Source organism: Pygocentrus nattereri, chromosome 14, assembly GCF_015220715.1.
Source record: "Pygocentrus nattereri isolate fPygNat1 chromosome 14, fPygNat1.pri, whole genome shotgun sequence".
Classification (NCBI taxonomy): Eukaryota; Metazoa; Chordata; class Actinopteri; order Characiformes; family Serrasalmidae; genus Pygocentrus; species Pygocentrus nattereri.
Window position 1 is genome coordinate 17553263 of NC_051224.1, and position 20410 is coordinate 17573672.

At 37.2% G+C, this 20410-nt stretch overlaps 2 protein-coding genes across 3 annotated transcripts in view; one reads left to right on the forward strand and one right to left on the reverse strand.

Annotated features, from left to right (window-relative positions):
- Positions 1-353: 353 nt before the first annotated feature.
- Positions 354-14919, forward strand: LOC108427425 (apoptosis regulator BAX). The gene is made up of 6 exons (XM_017697546.1): positions 354-421; positions 3705-3753; positions 3846-4004; positions 5625-5760; positions 12114-12218; positions 12935-14919. Exons 1-6 carry the CDS (start codon positions 394-396, stop codon positions 13031-13033), a joined length of 576 nt encoding a protein of 191 aa, XP_017553035.1. The 5' UTR covers positions 354-393; the 3' UTR covers positions 13034-14919.
- A 3156-nt stretch (positions 14920-18075) lies between these two features.
- map3k14a (mitogen-activated protein kinase kinase kinase 14a) overlaps positions 18076-20410 on the reverse strand; it is a 28988-nt gene continuing 26653 nt past the window's right edge. For both annotated transcript variants that reach the window (XM_017697544.2, XM_017697545.2), the window contains exons 14-16: positions 20254-20392; positions 19407-19507; positions 18076-19313 (exon numbers count right to left, since the gene is read on the reverse strand). In XM_017697544.2, coding sequence (XP_017553033.1) covers positions 19095-19313; positions 19407-19507; positions 20254-20392 — 459 coding nt within the window. In that variant the 3' untranslated portion in view covers positions 18076-19094. The remainder of the gene's footprint in view (positions 19314-19406; positions 19508-20253; positions 20393-20410) is intronic.

Consider the following 20410-nt stretch of genomic DNA (forward strand, 5'->3'; position numbering starts at 1 on the left):
CCATAAAAACAGTGATGAGCGAGTTTGGTGTGGAAGAACGTGATTTGAGTCCTGATCTCAAACCAATATCACACCTTTGGGATGAATTAGAGCGGAAGAATGGTCAAAAATTCCCATAAACACTTGTGGAAAGCCTTCCCAGAAGAGTTGAAGCTGTTGTAGCTGCAAAGGGTGAGCCGACATCATATGAAACCCTATGGATTAAGAATGAGGTGTCACTCAAGTTCATATGCGTGTGAAGGCAGACGAGCGAATATTTTTGGCAATATAGTGTATAAAATCTTAACAAAGTAAGCAGTGTGTGAACATTTCTGAGGCCAGTCCCTTTCCTGCCCCAGACCGTCTACGTCACACGAGGCGGAAGTTCACAGCAATAACATATACCGTGCTAATATGGCAGCGCAGGGAGAAGGCGATGCGGGTAAGTAGCGAGAGAAAAACCAACTTAAGAGCCGTGTTAAACACTGTGGTTAGGTATCAGACATTACACGACCCGAGCCTTTTAAATACAACTGCAGCTGACAAACATGACACGGAGACTTGAGGAGAAATTGCCGCTTTGTCCGCTAAAGCTAAGTCACGTTAGCCGCTCGGCTATTCCGCTAACGGTAGCTAAGAGCAGTCATGTAGCGTTAAGTTAACTGACGAAGGATGAAGAAATGTTCAGGACATGGCGACTTAACTGTCAACGAACCCCAGGCAGTGAGTTAAGTGATGTTCGGGGTGCTTTGGTGTAGTTCGCTTGAGCCGGTTGTGCTCGTGGTGTATTTTTGAGCGAGAGAGAGAGAGGGGGTGACATCATCGCTTTCTCGCCGACTTTGTTTGTTTGTGATCATCTGTTCGCTCTGAACGAAAGTAGCTCGTGTTAGTTTTCGTCTTTTCCGTATGATCTGTCTTTATCCCACCGAGTTAAACTCTCTGAATTCCCTGCGTCCTTCCCGTTTTCCATACGCAAAAATAATATTTTTGTAAGAAAATATCAGCTGTCTTTTCTCATATAGCTAATCCCTAAATCTTAATATCGCGGTACAGGTGGGTGATGGATCAAACAGATCATATCGTGGTACCTCAGGACGTTTTTTAACTGTACACGATATGTCATGGTATTTTTTGTGACATCTGATAAGTTAGGGCAGTCAGAGTAGTTCCAGGTTTTAAAAAATGCTCTCTCAACCTGTGAATCCAGTCACTCGTATTCAACATTGTACACATTGTGCTGTCTAAATTTAAGCAACGATGACTAATCATGGCTTATTTTTAATCTAACATGCAGTTGCGAGGTGATTTTTAAGTGCTGGTGATATTGTGACATATAGTCATGTAATTTTTAATGATACTGATACTTGTTATATTGCCCAGCTCTGTTTTGTGGGATCTTACCATTGACAGATCTGTCTTGTTATTGTTGTTGTACACCCATCATTTTATATCCAGTTTCAGGCCACCTGACCTCTTTTTGCTTCATGCGCCTGGTCACATTGAAAGGAAATTCCAACAATTAAAAAAATGTGTAATTAAATTGTTGACATGTAAACAAAATAATTGGAACTTAGAAACTCAAATTTCTTTACAATAGTGGCAATGTGAGCCAGGGGTCAGTGAACCTGCAAGTGTTTTTTGAGGTTTAATGTGTAATCTTGATAATGGTCAAATAGTATTAAATCTGAAAAAATGTAAGCTTTCTTTGGAGACAGGTTTGCCTTATAGCATCATGTTTGTAGCCCTCTGCCAAGAAAGGATCGGTCAGTGTGTTTGTAACCGCTTAGTGTTTTAGATGTAATAAATGCTTTGGACATCTGGTTCCTATCACTGCTACTGTGAGCAGTTCTGTCTACTCAAGTTTCTCTAAAAACTTTCACATCAGTCTGCTGTGAATAAATGTGTTTACATCTGACCAGTTTAATGATTTGGTTTCCTATAATCTTTCATTAAAATGTATTGACTTTTGTTTGCGTTTAAAACATCTCTTTGGCTATATCGCCATGCATCAGTGGGTGGGAAAAATATTTTTAAACCAGTAATATCACATTTCACCTCACAGAGACCTTCCTTAATATTGTGTTTTACTCATGGTAGCGAAGGAAAATACATGACGTTTCCAGTCCACGTTGATTTTGACCATGTTGTGCAATTGAGTTCAGCTTGGTGAAACCTCCGTAAAACCTTGAAAGGCTGCATTTTTGAAGGCAGCTACAATATTGTTGCTTAGAGAGAAGTCAACAGGCAGTAGGAAGCTAAAAGACACCTGAATGGCTTATTTTTCTTTGGTTGTGCTTGTAATCATCATCAAGGGTGTGATTAAAACACACTGATCGAGGTAACTTTTAGGACTTTTCATCTTTTAGCGTATTACCTTTCTCTGGTATGGATGATGTTTTTGAAATAGACCCATTTAACTATTCAGTGTTGCCTGCACAGTATCAGAAAGTGTTTTGTTGTGATGTATGAAATCAACAGGGTTATAAAGGGAGGAATGAAGTCCAGTGTGAGTGAACCTGTTTAAAGGAAAAGAAAAGCTAGTTAGTGATGACTCAAATCTGTTGTCAGTGGAAATTGTAGTGGTTTGGTTTTGTGTCATTTTCCGCTGGTTACACAGAAACTGAAACTACAAATTTGAATGGCTGTATGGCCTTATGTTTCCATCTAGGCATTTTGGTATTGTTATTTGTGTCAAGCACGGTGATATAGTTCTGTTAACACACATAAGCTTAATGTCAGTGCGGACTTATAGCTGACTTTGCTGGGTTTGAATAGATTTGTATTTTCTGTGTTTTTCTGTCTCACAATCAAACATGAAGTGTTTCTGAACATTGCACATTATATTATGATTGGGCAATATGGACAAAAAAATCTAATGTTAATAATACATGGAGACATGATTCTAACTGCTTATCCCTCTGGGTCACGGGTGGGTTGCTGGAGCCTATCCCAGCAGTTGTTGGGCAGAAGGCTACACCCTGGACAGGTCGCCCGTCCATTGCAGAGCGACATGATGCACAGTAATTTGTTTTTCTGAAGTTTGATAAGTTGAGATTGACGAAGAACCTGAACCTGATATTTCTAATAATGGCCTGGTGCATATTCAGGAAATGACATGTGAACCCACATCATTTCAAACAGAGAATTCAAACTAAACAAACAATATGAGTGGAATTATTTGTATTTAACTCTTCACACTTTACATATTGTGCTGCACTAAAATGAAGTCATATTAATTATGTTGTCTTTTAGCTGAATACGCAGTTGCTCAGTGTTCTTTAAGTCAGCAGTTCTCAGAAAACGTTAGTTTCCCCTTTGTGGATATTAAGTGCTGCTGATTGGTTGGAATGTATTTCATTTGATTAGGGTTTATTAATATCCATCCTTTTTAAATGAGTACCATGTTTTTAGATATGCTCAAAGCAGATTTAATAAACTGACACAAAACTTATCAAGAAGAGAGACACCTTCTGAGATTTTTCTGCAGGCCCCTTAGGGCCCGCTGTGGCCCCCCAGTGGGCCACGGCCCTCAGTCCAAGAAACTCCACTGAGTACTGATGCTATCCGTGATATACTCAGACAAAATATTGTTATATTGCTCATTACTTCATGACATGATGTTTGTCTCTGACGTTAGCAGCATTTTCTGACTCATTTCTGTCTCCGTTTCTGACTATATTCCACTCACACTCACTGCGTTATGTTTGCGTGTTCTGTGTTGAAAGGCACCAGCAATGACCAACTACTAGACTTAGGAGCTGCACTACTGAAAGAGTGAGTGTCCACTCTTTTTCCTGTTGATTTCATTTATCCTTTTGACTCATCCTATCACCATGCCCTGACTCTTCCTTCTCTATGACTCCCAGCTTTATCTATGAGCGGATTTGTCGCCATGGGGACAACAAAGCTATGGTAACTAGGAGCCAGTTGGGTGGGTCTGAGCTGTGCGACCCCAGCCATAAGAGACTTGCACAGTGTCTGCAGCAGATTGGAGACGAGCTGGACAGTAATGTACAACTGCAGAGGTGAGAGGATACAAGGATTCAAGAGTGTGTGGTGGTTGCTGGAAGTTTATTCATGTCATAGTGTGTAATTAGGGATCCAGTTTTTTCTTTTCTGGTACTAATATCTGTTAGCCGATACCAAGTGCTGATATCGGTGCACATGTCCTAATACTAAAGTACATAAACATAATTAGAAACTTAATACATAACAGATTCGACCATTCGTTGTATTATTGAGCAGTTTTTAAAATTATATTTAGGTATGGGAGCAAGATATGGCAAAAATACAGTATCACAATGTCATAATATTTAATTTTTCAAACATCTGATAAGTTGGTGCTGACAAAAAAGAATCAGTTGTGACACATTTGTGACCCATTAAAACTACTATCAAAAACTCTAAATTCACTTATTTTTAATCAACAATTCTATACTACAATAAATCCAAATAAACGGGCTAATCATGCTCTCATGGTAATGCAGCATGGCGGTTGGTCAGTGTTGTGTGTTGAAGTACTGTCAATGTCCAGAACTGTAACAGTTGTTGCATGTCATTACATAATTTCGTCACAATAATGATAAATGATATAAATGAAAAAGTGCCCATTAAAGATATAGTGCCCAGCACTATAATCAGGGTTTAGAAATTGTACAGTTCCAATTTTATAATGACCACGGCTTAGAAACAATGTTGAATGTTGATTGGTCAAGTCTGACTGATATCCGGGCAGTGTCAGTGCTCAGACAGATCGAGTACATTGGATTAATGTACATCATTAAATATTGTACGTTTTCTACTTTTTTTTTAAAGCTAATTGCGCAATCCACCTATATACTGTGTTCGTAACAGTACATGGTTTATTATTCTCCTAAATGTTTGTAAGTCTGTTGCTAGCTGTAAGGGCAAATTCCACTGAATTTTCAAACTTTCTGTGTAATAAAATGGTTAAGACAGAGTCGTTCAGAGTGGTTTGGTGTGTAATGGGCCATTCTCAAGAAGTTTACTGATTCAGAATTATTCAGTGATGATGATAGAAACAAGATGTTCATGTTTAAGGTCCCTATTTATTCTGTTATTTATTTTGAATAGTAAATAAAATGTCTATATTTACACTGTAGACATTGTGACACTGGTTCCTGCCCGCACTATCCTAAAGATGTGAGTCTAAGTTTCTTAGGAGTGATCCATATCTAATTGAACCACTCAGAATGACCTTGTTTACATCTCTGCAATTGAATTATGCTAAAATTTGGAAAAATCAATGGAATTCCATTTTAAACCAGTTGCTTAGCCTATGTTTTCCAATAATGTATGGTGTAATACTGGTACAATATGCATCTGTCACATGTTTAAATAATACTGTTTTTACATAGGATGTTCCTACTACTTAAACATGATTTATGTTTTGTATTTTTTAAGTGTAGTGCAAATTTTACTGCAGTTTAGATACATGGCCAGTGGGTTATTTGAAGTGTTTGAACTTATGTAGAGTTTGAACTCTATTCCAAATAATTTCTGTTTTGATATTACTGTTATGTTGTTCCTTCAAATATTGTTCTTTAAGCTTCTGCAGTACTCAGATCTGACCTCTAGGTGGCAGTGTGCAGTAGTTACAGTCTGTCTCTCTGTCTCTCTGACAGTATGATAAACGACTCAGCACTACAACCTACGAAAGATGTATTCGTGAAAGTCGCCTGTGAAATCTTCTCTGATGGGAAGTTTAACTGGGGCAGGGTGGTGGCGCTTTTCTACTTTGCTTGTCGGCTTGTAATCAAGGTGAGGATGCACACACAGTTAATGAAACCCTTCCCTTTCCCCGAAGACCTGGATTCTTACCCTCTCACACTCAGTCATTCTCAGTGTGGCTGTAAGTGATGATTGCACAATACACACTTTTGTGTCTGGCACCGATACTGAAACCTGGATAATTGGCTGATACCGATACCAGTTTGATAGATAAAGTTGTTTGTAAATATTTGTGTGCCCCTGATCAAATAATGTTTTGTTGTTTTTTTAAATGATCAAAAGTTAACTCCTTCTTTACAGAGAACAAACTTAAAAATGCCATTTCTGCATATGTAAGTTCACAGTTTCTATTATTGTTGAGTTCAATACTTCAGGAAAAAAACATAGAATATAAAATATGCAGTTACTTTTTTGGGCCACATTTTGTGTGTTTCTTTTCCCAATATGTTAAATTCAGTGTGTTTTCTGTAACTGTTTTCACTTGAAGTTTTACATACTGAAACACTTTGTAGACCACTTTCAAGACGTTTCCCCCCTAATGAAATACCCTGTGAAAGGGCTTTACATATGCAAGAGACATTAGTGTTGTATTATAATTAAAAGAAGCTTTATTAGAGGTAGGAAAATGTGTTTTCCATTATACATCAAATGTGATTCTTTTACATATGAAAATGGATATACAGCATTTTGGAATTAAATTCTTTAATTATATTATGATCCAGGGCACCCGAACTTGCATAATATGTTGAACCTTGATGTGGATGTTCTACAACAGCAGGCCAGGTTGGGTCCCATTTCTGTGCCAAGAGCTGAATGACGAGGATGCTGTTGGCACAGGCTGACCAAAACTAGACAGTTGATGACTGGTAAAATGTAGCCTAGATGGATCTCGATTTCTGCTGCGGCACAAGGATTAAAGGGTCAGAATTTGGTGACAATAGTATCAATCCATGACCCAGCCTGCCTTGTGTCAACAGTCCCGGTTGGTGCAGGTGGTGTAATGGTGTTAAAAGTTATTTTGGCACACTTTGGGCCTGTTCACCAAGCAGTCATCACTTGATTATTGCTTGGTGAACAGGACACAGCCTACACTCAAAAAATTACTTTGGATTCACTTAATTTTTTTATTTGAATTAAAATTAAATTCTACATTTACAGATATAATTTGAGTAACATTTACTTATTAACTATAAGTAATGATAACTTAATTATATTTTGCAGGATTTACTTCAATAGTGTAATTTTATCTAAAATGAATCATGTTCTTTTTACTTAAGCAAATTATGTAGATTATGATTACAACTTTTTTTTAAGTCAAATTTGATGCCTTTTTGATGACATTTACTCATTGCTTGTAAGTTTTGTCAGCTTAATTATATTTTGTGTGATTTGAACTCAAATTAATCATGTTCATACTATTTCATTATATTATGTAGATTTTTATATAACGTTTTAGTAAAACTACTCAATTCTGGTGTATTTCCAAGTAGTTACTCATTGTTTATTAGATACAACAGCTTAATTATACCACAGAGCATGTATTAATGTATAATGTTTAAATGTTAATTTTTACAAATTAATTAATGTTCCATCTATTTAAGCACATAGTCAAGACAATGGCTATTGTGACATTAAAAAAAATTGTGACTTTATTAAGGTACATCAAATGCATGTTAGGATAAACTAAAATACACATTTGCTTTACCAGTGTAGAAAAACACTGAATATTAAGTAATAAATAAGACTACAGAAAAAAAAAAATACACTGCAATTATAAACATATTCACCTAAATGTATGTGCCTTTATTCACAATGAATTAAGTCTTAATAATGGCCCAGAGTTTGTGAAACGATGAAGTAACATTAGTAATTATGTAATAACACCAACCTTAAGTACAACTTAACAGCTGATATTTAAAATAGAACAGCGCAATAACACAGTATTAATGTTACATGACTTTATACAATATTCAGTTGTCATCAAAGATCAAAATAATGCCTCAGAAATGGTGCCTAAAGAGTACAACCTTCTTATCAAAGCACTTCCTATAGTTAGCACAACCTTATTTTGCTTGTCAGACTATGCAGATTTGGGGTGAATGTATAGAGCTCAAATTGTTCAAAAGGCTACTTTGTACAATGTTAGCAAAAAAGATTCTAAAGTTTAACTGCATGCCCTTATAAGACATATTGTTCTTAAACAAGACCAGGATCTTGACCTGTTGTATAGAAAATCACTGAAATGTCATTGAATTTTAAAGGAGATGGTGACAAATACAGCCATTCTTGTTTCATGTGACAAGCGTTGTTCAAAAGTCTTCTGCTTTTCAATCAAAATAGAAGCTGGTGTGAAAAGTTCAATATATTTCCAGAATGGACAGCCTACTTTGACGATGCCAAGATTTTGTTCTCCAAACCAAGAATATTAGGGGAGAGCTTTGCACCATCCTTTGGCATGAGAAATGTACAAATTCATAGCAGCCTTACTGCCCATTGTGGTGAGCTATATTCAGTGCAAGCTTACTCCAAGCTTTACTGCAGGCTGGTGCAACTGATTTGATGTGTCCTACAATAACGTTTCCATCGGCGTCAACGTCTTCTCCAAGCGCTACACCCTCTTCTGGTGACATAAATGTCCGTTTCAGTGCTGTGCTGGTCTCTCAGTATGTCTTCACGATAAATGTCCTATACATTAATTCTTGTTATTAATACTAAACTCCATTGTATCCATCCATTCAACTCTATATTGTCCCATAAAGAGTAAATTCAGCAGTCGTGGGCTGGAGGTTAGGGAGCTGGCCCTGTGTCTGGAAGGTTGCCGGTTCGATCCCCAGCACCGACAGTCCATGACTGAGGTGTCCTTGAGCAAGACACCTAACCCCCAATTGCTCCCCAGGCACCGTGGATAGGGCTGCTCACTGCCACTTCTTTAAAAGAGCTCAAATATGAAATAAGATGAATTTACCTTAGTTAGAAATTAGAACTGAATTAGAATGATGATGCGTTTAGGTCACATACTGACTTACTATGTACTCCGTGATAAGAAATCCATCATTCAGGTGCGGAAAAAGAGCTTTTATGATGGGTTCTCTTTTAGGGTGTACATCCTTTGCATGCACATATTGATTGCTCTTTTTTAGAATATACTTTCAACTGTTTAATAAAAAAAAAAAAAGATACATTAACTTGACAAGCATCCAAGGAACAGATAAAAGAAACATAAACATCAAGACCCCGATCATCTTAGAGACTGAAAAATGATTACTAATTTGAAGAATGGAACAAATAAATAAAAAGTAGCTTTACAAAACAAACAGCCTCATAGTTAAATACAAATTTCAAATCTGGATCATAAAAAATGCACTTACCAGAGACTTAGAACATGCCAGAGAATCCTTTAAAACATGGCCCTCAATAACCTTGTTAAGCCTTAACCTATAAACAAAGAGAACATTTAAATGAAATTAAATGAAAGACCATGTTAACATTTTATCTTAAACATAAGCTTTACTTTAACGTTTTATCGCTTTACCTTAATGTTTTATTTCACCATGTGGAACGACATAACAGTGCATTATTGTGGCTGAAATTTAACAGACTTACAATCATTATATTATTTTACTCATATTTCACTATTTGTTTTAATCCTTTGAGCATGATTTTAGTTTGAAACTATGATATTTAAGTCGCATCATGGTTCTTTTAATTAATTTGGCTATCAGGATTCCCTGTCTAGGGTTTGTGCACTGTTGAGCATCAAAATCAATGTATAATAATTACTTCTACCACTTGGCATGTGAAGACCGTAATGTTTAACAGAAATGCAGTTTGACTAAACATAAGGTAAACCCCATCTTGGAAACAAGTAAAATACATTTTTGAGTGTGTGTGCATGCGGCATCTTAAATACAAAATTATATTCTGATTATAATAATGACCAGTGAAGCTCTATTTGGGCAAACATAAACCTCTTTTCCACCACAGGGCTGAACAGTTGTCATTAGCTTCATAGTTAACAAGATAACAGATTCTATGATGCCGAACTAAATCTCCACTGACAATTCACTTAGCAAACTAAAACTAGCAAGCTGTGCTAACGGTATCGGAGTCTATGCTGGAACACCGCATTACAAACTGGGTTCATCAAACAGAGCATTAAGTGTTAAATGGACAAATGTTGAAATTAAACCAGGTAGCTAATGTCTGTAACCTACTAGCTGCTAATGCTAGCTACAATGGCGTTTGCAGGCTCCATCATAAACAGGTGTTGTGTCGAATTCGGCACCCCTGATGCGAGATGCACCCCCACATGAGAGCCTACACAAAGTCTTTTGCTCAAAAGCAGGTAAACCGCTTTTACTTCACATATATCGGTTTGAAGAACTTACGAAACATCACTTTCATTTTGATCAACTACACAGTAAATCACTGTTTTACAGGACAGAAACACCCCAGATGTTTTTCTAAAGTACAGTGAGTTGTAAATAGTAATACAGTGTAGTGCAGCCCATATACACCACTGCTTACTATTCTACGGCATAGCAGTCTGTTAGATCTGGCTGGGGGGTTGTTGCGTTTATGATACTTGTTTCACAGGTTTCGCATGTTGGTCACAATTATATGTGAGTAAAAACATATTATAGTTGTGTAAACAGAAAGTTTTAGGGGGTGCTTTTTAAGGCAGTCCACCTGTCAGGAAATGCACCCCCTCTTAAATCTGGCTGCATTATAATTATGTCCATGATGTTTATACAGGTGTCACATATTGGTCCAAAATGTGTATTACTAAAACTGTTTCACAGAAGTATCAAACCTGCAGGGAAATGCACTGCTTCTCAAATCTAGCTAAATTATTGTTACATCCAGGATGTTTAAACAGGTCATGCATATTGGACCCAAAGATGTTGAAGGGATGTAGATTATCTCCCATAATCTAATTTGAGTATTTAGAACAGACATGGCAGTGACCAGTGGTAGAGCTGTTTGTGGCACACCACCTTTCACCTTTCTTTTAAATGTAAGAATACTTTGTCATGTGAGTGGTCCTTTGTGAAATTTATTAGTAATATACACTTTGGGCCAGCGTGTGTTTCTGCAATACATTTTCAGGGATGCAACACCAATTTAGCAAAAGCTGGAATTTTCTGGCCAGTGTTCTGCTAAACAAAGCGTTTCCCTGTTATTTTCTTTCTTTTCAGTCTACAATGAAATGAAATGATTTTATCAGTGTGTATTTGCAAACGGTATGTGTCCATGAAGTTACATGGCAGCAATAATAGTGTATCCCGATTTATAAGTTTAGTGATTATTTGACTGACTGACTGATGTTACGTGTAACTTTAAATATGCGGTGGTTTGAACTAAACTGGCTAGTTAGGTTAGCTAGCTTAAGTTAGCAAATGTTAAGCCATGCTAAATCCTCCCTTAATGTTACGTTTTGGCCAATATTTTTCTGCGTAAATGTCATGAACATGTTATACGTCCATAATGACGAACAGTAGACAGTATACAGAGTTTTCCCGGGTAGTCCAAGTCTTCCCCTGGACACAACACAATTATTTCTAATTCACTTTAAGCAGGTTTCGTATGTTTTAGTTTACTGATTTTCAAAATTACTCATTATTATTTAGTTGAAGCAAAAACACATTTAAATTGAGCAAAACATGCAGTTTTATTGTGTAAAATTTACTAAGGGCCAAGTTCACTTCTTTCAGTGTATTTGAATGTTGTTTTTGACCATGCTCATCCTTTCATGGCCACAGTTCATCCATCTTCTGGCTACTTCAGCCATGATGATGCACCATGTCACAAAGGAAAATTTGTCTCAAACTGGTTTCATGAATGTGACACTTAGTTCAGTGTTCTTCTGTGGCCTGCCCAGTCACCAGATCTGAATCCAATAGCACATCTCGCAGCACAGGAGATTTGCAGCATGAAAGTGCACCTGAACAGTCTGCAGGAATTGCACAGTGCAGTCTGGATCAAAATCGCAAAGAAATGTTTCCAACGTCTTGTGGAATCCATCCGAGTTTTGAGGCTGTTTTGAGAGCAAAGGGCCCTAATCAGTATTAGCATATGTCTCTGATAAAGTGCTCAGTGAGTATATGTGTCTATACCATTGTAATCAGTGCTTGTTGTTTTGTTTTGCTAGAAGCAGTTCAGTTATATATCAGGCTGAACTTGTTATGGAATCAGATCACATTTATTTTTTCCCCCTCTTATATTGGTGGACAATGCCTGGTATCGGTGCTGCCTCTAAAGTGGAGTATGCTTTCTTTAATTTGTCTTCTGTTTTCTACTTCCCCTCTTTACTACTCTCTCTGTATGTGATGGATCCTCATTGTATTGCTTTTTTTTTTCATTTGTCCCCTGTCAACCTTTAGGCTGTGGTGACGAAGGTTCCTGACATCATCAGAACCATCATCAACTGGACCATCGACTACCTGCGTGATCATGTGATTACTTGGATCAGGGAACAGGGAGGCTGGGTAATTGTCCCATTATTTATTTGTTGGTTGAGTCTCTCGTTTGAAGGGGAATTCCTCTGATTTTTTTTTTTCTCTTCAAAATTTTTAAATGATTCAGTCATTGAGGTGTGATGCAGTCATTCAGAGTGGTTTTATGTGAAATTATCCTGTAGAGAAAGTCTTGTACTCAGATTTCTTTACAGTGGTGGTGATGGGAAGCACAGTGTCAATAAAGCAAATATAACTGTTTAATTTGCTATTTAAAATGATCAATAAATTAGTTTTCTATCTACTGTTGATAGCGGTAAAACATTAATAACTAAATGAAGTTTTCTTAAGTTTACTTTGGGTGCTATTTCAGATGGACTTTAAAAAAAAAAAAAAAAACATTTGTACGCCCTGCACTTATCTTAGAGCTGTCATAAAGCAATGTCTGAGGCATCAGGAGTATTCTTGTATTTACATATACAAAACTCCAATATTAGACATTAGATAAAATGCAAATGAAAAAAATGGAAAAAGGCCAGCGGTGTAGACTTGAACCTGAATGAAGTTGAATGGAAATGTAATTCATTGTGTAATTACCAATTAATTACTTGGAATTAATTGATCAAAACATACAAGTAATTGCTCTCAAGTTTTAAGCATTAATAAACATATATAATTTAACTTGGTATTATTATAGTAATTCTCTCTCTCTCTCTCTCTCTCTCTCTCTCTCTCTCTCTCTCTCACAGGAAGGGATCCGGTCCTACTTTGGTACGCCTACCTGGCAGACTGTCGGCGTCTTTCTGGCTGGAGTTCTCGCCACTGTGTTGGTCATGCGCAAGATGTAAAGAAAATATAAAAAGGAGAGAGAGCATGAAGGAAAAGAGAGTTAAAACAGAGCGAGTGAGAGAGAGGGACAGAGAGGTAAAGGGGGAAAAGGGAGGGAAAGAGATACAGAGACCATGGCATAAGAATGGAGAAAGATTTGGCAGAGAGAGTGGACAAGGGTCCATTCAAGAAAGGAAAGTGGAGAGAGAGAGGAAAAGAGGGCAGAGCGTAATGATTAATTGCACCTCTACATGACTCTTGAGATTATTCCCATTCTCATCCACATACTCAAACCTCAGTAACACATGCACTGAAAAGGGAGGAAAACAAAAGGAGAGACAGACCGAGGGATGTGCAAGAGTGCGTATTTTTAAGTTATTTATTTTTTGTTTTCATGACAAATGAAATGGGGGGATGCCTTCAGTCTTTATACAGTGCATATATTAGATAGTTAAAGGAATTTACAGACTTTTCCTGCACTAGGAAATAATCTGCATGCTTACTTGAATCACTCTCCTCTCTCAATGTGTGAGGATGTACACAGAAATTGCACATACTTGGGGTTCAGTTTTGATCATGTACTATTTTCAAAGGGTTTATAAGTGCTTAAATGTCATTATTATTTACCTCAGTGTCTTTTCTTTTTTATATATCACCATCTAAAGTCAGAATTGTTAGCAATAGGCTCCAGTGGTACTCTGCTGTTTCTCTCGTTCTTTCTCTCTCTTTTTCCTGGGTTCACTATCTCCTCTCATTCATCTGAACATTCAAAACCCTCCTGCCAGCAAGCAAGCATGCCTGGAGATGAGATGTCTGTGTGAGTGGTTGTGATTGTGCTTTGTGGTGATGAAAGTTGCATTTAAAGCCACTGTGGGGTGTTTGCAGATATGGCTGCAAAGTGAAATAATACAATTTGACAATCTTTGATCTTCTGTCCTTGGAGGAGCTTCAGGCCATGAGTCAAATTTTAAAGGTTTCACCTGACACAGGTATGCTCAGAGCCGAATTATGTCCTGAGGCGGGGTCTTCCAGGATTTGTCAAGATTTCTATCGTGCTGCAAGTATAGTCTAAAATCAGACCTGTCTTGTCTGACTGAAGACAAATATCCAGATATACCAGCTACTCCAGTCTGCTGCAAGCTCCCCTTGTGGCGCCACATCAGTGTCAAAACTAGGGGGTGCAAAAACACAAGATGAAAAAACCACCACCAAACTGTCAAAACCACCCCCAATCCAATACTCGAGCACAGAAAACAGCTATCGAATCGAGAGGGGAAAAAAACATTAAGCGTGAAAAAAAGGCGGTTTGTGCACGATATGATGCTAAATATGCTCGCAGGACTTCTTTCTGAGCTCATGAGTTTCACATTTACGCTCGTGGGGGGGATATTTACACATGTGAATTGTTAAAACTTGCAAGTTTATATTTTGCATCTTGTGTTTTTGCACCCCCTAGTTTTACATTGATGTGGCGCCATATCTGAGTGGAACGTGTGTAACAGTACACACTTGTGCACAGTCCTCACTTTACCTCGTCTCTTCAGCGTGATCTTCTCAGTACTGTATTTTTTCTATGGTTAGTCAACACCACAGTCTTCACCCACAGTCACTCTTTTTATACACCTTTTCCTTTTTGATCATATGGATACAATACCGAACATTTTTATTTGCTTGTTTTTTTTGTTTTTTTTAAAATTCCTTCTTATGTTGACAGTGCCTTGGCCTTTTTACTATGAAATCGCTTTGATACAGTCACCACTTTTTCATCTTTTTCTACATCTTTGTATAAATGTAAGAATTTCGCTAATTGATGCCTGGAAGCTGTTTTTTCCTTGCTGTGAGCCCATTCATTTGTTTTGTAAGTCATTATAAGATATAATAAATTGTTTTTATGGATTTCAGTTAATATTGATGGTGGAGAATTAATTGATACCTGAACCCGACCAATTGAGAGTGTAATTTCCTGAAGACATTCAGTGCTTTGGGAATGCATACACACATTGTCTAAGCCACTTATTCTTCTGTGTCGTAGGGGGTGCTAGAGCCTATCCCAGCATTCAGTGGGCGGAAGGCAGATAACACCTTGGACAGGCCTCTTATGGGAATAGTTTGGTGCAAAAAAAAATAAATTACAGTTTCCCTTTAACTATATGATCAATCAGCCAAAACATTTTGGATTTTTGCCCAATTATTCTTTTAAAGTCATCTTTACTAAAGTACTCTTTGCTGCTCCTCTTATACAGATTATTATTTTATGTGCTTTTGAGAATTTCAGGCCAGTTTTACTGTCTTTAAGTACTGAGCTCAGAATGTTAAGCCCCACAGTTACATTCAGACCAGGAACAGGTTTATGCTTATGTGGTACTACATGAATTGATGAGACCTGATCTTGGGTCAGTGTGTTTATTCATATATATATATATATATATATATATATATATATATATATATATATATATATATATGGGCCATTATTAGTATAGTTACTAATAAGTCCATAAATCCGTCCTTAAGTGCAAAACAAACACATAGGCCTAGCTTTATTTTGCCAGGAGAGTGAAATCTTAGGCGCTTAATTACGACAATTAATCTTGGAAATAAGTGTGTTTTTGTTTGTGAAATTGCCATATGTCATTTAAAAAAGTAGTTGATCTCTTGTGAAGTAGTTCCAAATTAGTCTACATGCCACTGGCCATCACCAGCACACCTGATTTAATGACGTATTGGTTATGGTATGTATTAACTACAAATAACACTGAAGTTCCTTCAGGAGAGGTTTTTACACGTTTTTGAACATATTTGCAAAAACTACTTTTTATAATAATGTTGTTTATATTTGTCATTGCTGTCAGAAAAAAACCAAATATCTCAAAAATAGTAGCTTTATAGGACAAGGCAAAAACTCTCATGTTTAAATGTAAGCCAGTGAAAAGCGATTTTATTCAAAGTGATTTTAGAGCTTTTATATTGATCTATCCGTCATGAAAATTTCATACAATATAAATGACAACTGGTGTGTTAAAATGGTGTAGAAAAATAAAAATTGAGATACTCTCTTTGGACAGTGATGATATTGATATATATATATATATATATATATATATATATAAAATGGGTGTGGGTGTGGGTGTGTGCGCACATACATACACTGTATTTCCAAAAGTATTCACTCACCCATCCAAATCATTGAATTCAGGTGTTTCAATACATTTTGTAGCCACAGGTTTTTTGTGAAATATTTGTGAAAGAATGCATTGCTCTCTGGAGCTCAGTGAATCCCAGCGTGGTACCGTGACAGGATGCATTTTATGTTTAGTTAAGCTCTTAAAACAGCCTGAATTTTCATGACATGGATTCCACAAAATGTAGGACACATTTTTGTAAGATTCTGGCCCATGTTGACATGATTTTTCAGGTGCACTTTCATGCTGAGATTCCCTTGTCAACCGCATAACAGGGATGTTGTACTGGTCCCAGGTGACAAGGAGGTCCGCTTAAGAACACTAAAATCATTACCATGTTTGTGAAACCAGTTTTGCTTTGTGACATGGTGCATTATCATGCTGTAGACATCCATTAGAAGATGGATAAATTGTGGCCATTAAGGGATGCACATGGCCAGCAACCATGCTTAAATAGATTGGTTGATTGGTATTAACAGGCCTTAAGTGGGCCAAGAAAACATTCTCTACACCATTAGACTACCAGCCTAGACTGCTGACATATGGCAAGTTGCATCTATGGATTCGTGCTGCTGGCACTAAATTCTGAGCCCACCATATGGTGCCTCAGCAGAAATCAAGATTCATCAGACCAGGTTACATTTTTCCAGTCTTCAGCTGTCTGTTTTTTGTGAGCCTGTGTCCTCAGCTGTCTGTTTTTGGATGACAGAATTCAAACCCGACGTGATCTGCTGTTGTAGCCAACCCACTTCCAGGTTCAAAGATGCTTTTTGGCTCAACACAGTTGTACAAAGTAGTTATCTGAGTTACTGTAGACTTTCTGTAAGCTTGAACAAGTCTGGTCATTGTCCACTGACACGTCTCATCAACAATGTGCTTCAGTGCAACTGCTGCTCACTGGATGTTTTTTCTTAATTGCACAATTTAGAGTAATCTCTAAAGACTGTTGGGCATGAAAACCCTAAAAGATCAGCAGTTATATAAATACTCAGACCAGCCTGTCTGGCCTCAGCAATGCCATGGATGAAAATCACTGAGATTACATTTTTTTCCCATTCATGTTTGATGTGAACGTTGCCTTGAAGCAGCTGGCCCTTATCTGCACCACACTGCTGTTATATGATACATGAATGGCTGATTTGATTATTGCATTAATAAATAAAACAAATGCGCAGAGAAATGCCTTATTTTAGTCTGTTTCACTTAACATATATAATAGGTTCTATTACATTCTACTATATATAAATTAACCAAATAAAGGTACTTATTGTTCTAATCTTTATGATTTTTATTTGTTTTATCTTTTTATACTCACAAAGGATTCTGAAAACCGATTAGATTTGCATATAAACGGAAAGTGGGTGTGGCTTAGACCAGAAATGAGTGTGAGATGCTGGAAGTGAGTGCATTTGCTAACCACCACAGATTACAGTGTAATTAAAGGACTATCATGTGTTTAAGAAGTGATCATGTTAATATGATCAGAATATGATTTAGACAGCCAATCTAGATTTTTGGGAGAAGTATGCTTATCGGTTCATTTACATTGGTAAGACCTGTTGTTGTATCCTGTCTTAGATATTAGTCATTCTGAAGTTTCTATCCCAGTATTCAAATGTCAGCCACACTTTTTTCACTAATGCATAAAAGTTATTGCAAAATGATTCACTTCATTTCCAGGGAAGCTGCGCGAGATGCAGTTATCAAGAAATCATGAAGTCAGAAATGTGATTCAAAAGTATCCCATAATAGTAATATTTACTGTCCTGCCTATGCCACTTTTATTATATCAGATAAGAATAAAATTGCTGTTCACCATATTACTGCAAAATCGCATTGAAATATTTCATTTCAAATGGGAATGATTCAGACAGCTGGGAAATGGTATAAAATCACAGCTTTTATTCTCACAGTCATACACATGGTAGCTGTAAGAGGTACATGTAAGTAGCAGTGGTGAAGCTACAACACAATGAACTAGAAATTACTCTCTGTAATTACTGTGACTGACTGATAGCGGCGTGCGAGTTGCTTACTTGCTGGTTGACTCGGTTTTAAAACAGTTGTGTACGTATCAGTTTGTAAAAAAACATTTTACATTACATTGAAACCTTGATATTCATTTGTAAACACTGGTATCCACTGTAAACATTGTTTAAAAAGCAAGTCAAAAGACAAGACAATGTTTGAGAAGCTACTTACAATTTGTTTAAAAAGATATGTAGAAATGGAGGGACAATTAAAATGATAGTCTGGCTAAAAATCAACTGTATACCATTTTCCTTTTAGCCCAAAAGTGGTGGACTGACCACAGATGGACAAAATTACAATGTCATAAACCACATAAGCAAGATTGTATGAGATTACCTAACAACCTGACACTTTTCTTTGATTCCTTTGAGAATTTCCTTTGAGAAAGGTTCCTAAATGGTTACTGACTTGGATATACTGTTCTAGGAATGACCATCATATTGTAAAATCTTATGTTAATCATTATTAGTTCATTAAAAAAATAATAATAATAATCATTTTTTGGCACTTCTGTGACACTGTAAAAACTGATATGTACTGTGATAAGCAAAACGTTTGAGGCAATAAGAGCAGAGAAAGTAAAAATGTCAGAGCTTTATATGTGCGAAAGCAGAAAGCATATCACTGTTGTCTCATATCTCCAAAATGGGAACTTTACAGGAGAAGGAAAAAAACTTCCTTTACCTTCACAGTAACTCAATGGAACCAGAATTTGTTCCAAGTCGTTTTGGGTCATTTCTTTTAGTCCGTTCATCATGAAATTTAAACACACTCTAACATGTACTTTTAAAATATGTTTAAAAAACATCAAAAATGGAGATGCAAGGTTTTCCTCCGACAGCAGTGATATGCTTCAGGAGTGAAGGGATCAGTCTCTGGTCTCCAGCACTCCATCTCGGACTCTCCAGACCCATGGGGTCTTGCAGCAGGGGGCATGTCTGCAGTCTGGAGCCCTCTTGCAGCAGGGGGCGTGGCTACAGTCGGGGGCACGGACGCAGCGCAGGAAAAGACCTGTTTCCTGCACTTCTTTATCATGGGGCACCAGAGAACCATCCTCGCTCTGTAGACTGAACACTTTCTCAGAGATCTGACAGAGACAAACACCAACACACATATTACAACACACATAACAATTCAGTATAATGTAAATGTTAACTCTGTGTCCATAATCTCTCCTTACCTGATCACTGATTCCTACAGCAATGTGACCCACTTTTACTCTGGGTGTTTCACGGATACGGAAACATCGGCCATTGAAATCCCTGATGCAAACATCCACCCCTGTGGAGACAGAAAGAAAATTCAAAACTGAATGTGCATAATTCAATAGTGACTCATTTCTTTACAGTGGTAGTGATAGGACCAAGGGGTTGTGATGCCTACAATGCAAATATAATTTTATTTACTATCCAAAGCCATTAGTGAATTAGTTTTATATGTAATGTTATTTAATAGCAAGCCCAAAAAAACAAGTTTTCCTTGAGGTCTATTTTGCCTTACAACACCCTGCATGTACAGTCCAAAAGTGTATCTTAAAACTATCATAAAACAGTCTCTTAAATGTCAGGCATCACATTTCTACTTCTTATAATAACTTTCCACGATGGAGCTGTTAGAGGAATGAAACTCACCAGACGTTTGGTTTCACCACCACTGTGAACAATTCTGACTGTCAGTTTCTCTACAACTGACTGTTTCACATCAAACCACTTTGAATGATTTGTTACATATCTTAACTATTAAATTATGTAGATTTTTAAAAAAATCTGTGGAATCCCTCTTTAACACACATGGCAAAAATAACCAAATGACTCACAAACCAAAACCACAAATTGAAAAATCTCAAAGCTAAAATAATTATAAGCCAGAGTCAATTGGCATTCATGTGCTGCCACCATTATGTTTTTATTGATCATTTTATTATTTTCAATCTTTTATGGTGTTCTTACTTATTAATTTATTTTACCACATACCGTCACACTTGAGAGTATGTTTTAGGCCACCTGGTCAGTGTTTCTGTCACTCACCCTCAAAGCAGCGCGGTGGGGGCTGATGGGCAGGGACCAACCAGTCCATGCTAAAGCTCTGGCCGTCTGATTGGCTGTTGTAAGAGAACACGCCTGAGCTGAGGTCATCGCCAGCACCGACAGACCAGCGTCCTGAATCCTGGAAGAGATGGGAAGG

What these genes read in the sequence shown, in the direction of transcription:
- LOC108427425 (XM_017697546.1), top strand. Translation starts at nt 394, where the DNA reads ATGGCAGCGCAGGGAGAAGGCGATGCGG. An exon ending in GCAGGGAGAAGGCGATGCGG is followed by an intron (nt 422 to 3,704) that starts GTAAGTAGCGAG and finishes CTGTGTTGAAAG; the next exon opens with GCACCAGCAATGACCAACTA. An exon ending in GGAGCTGCACTACTGAAAGA is followed by an intron (nt 3,754 to 3,845) that starts GTGAGTGTCCAC and finishes TATGACTCCCAG; the next exon opens with CTTTATCTATGAGCGGATTT.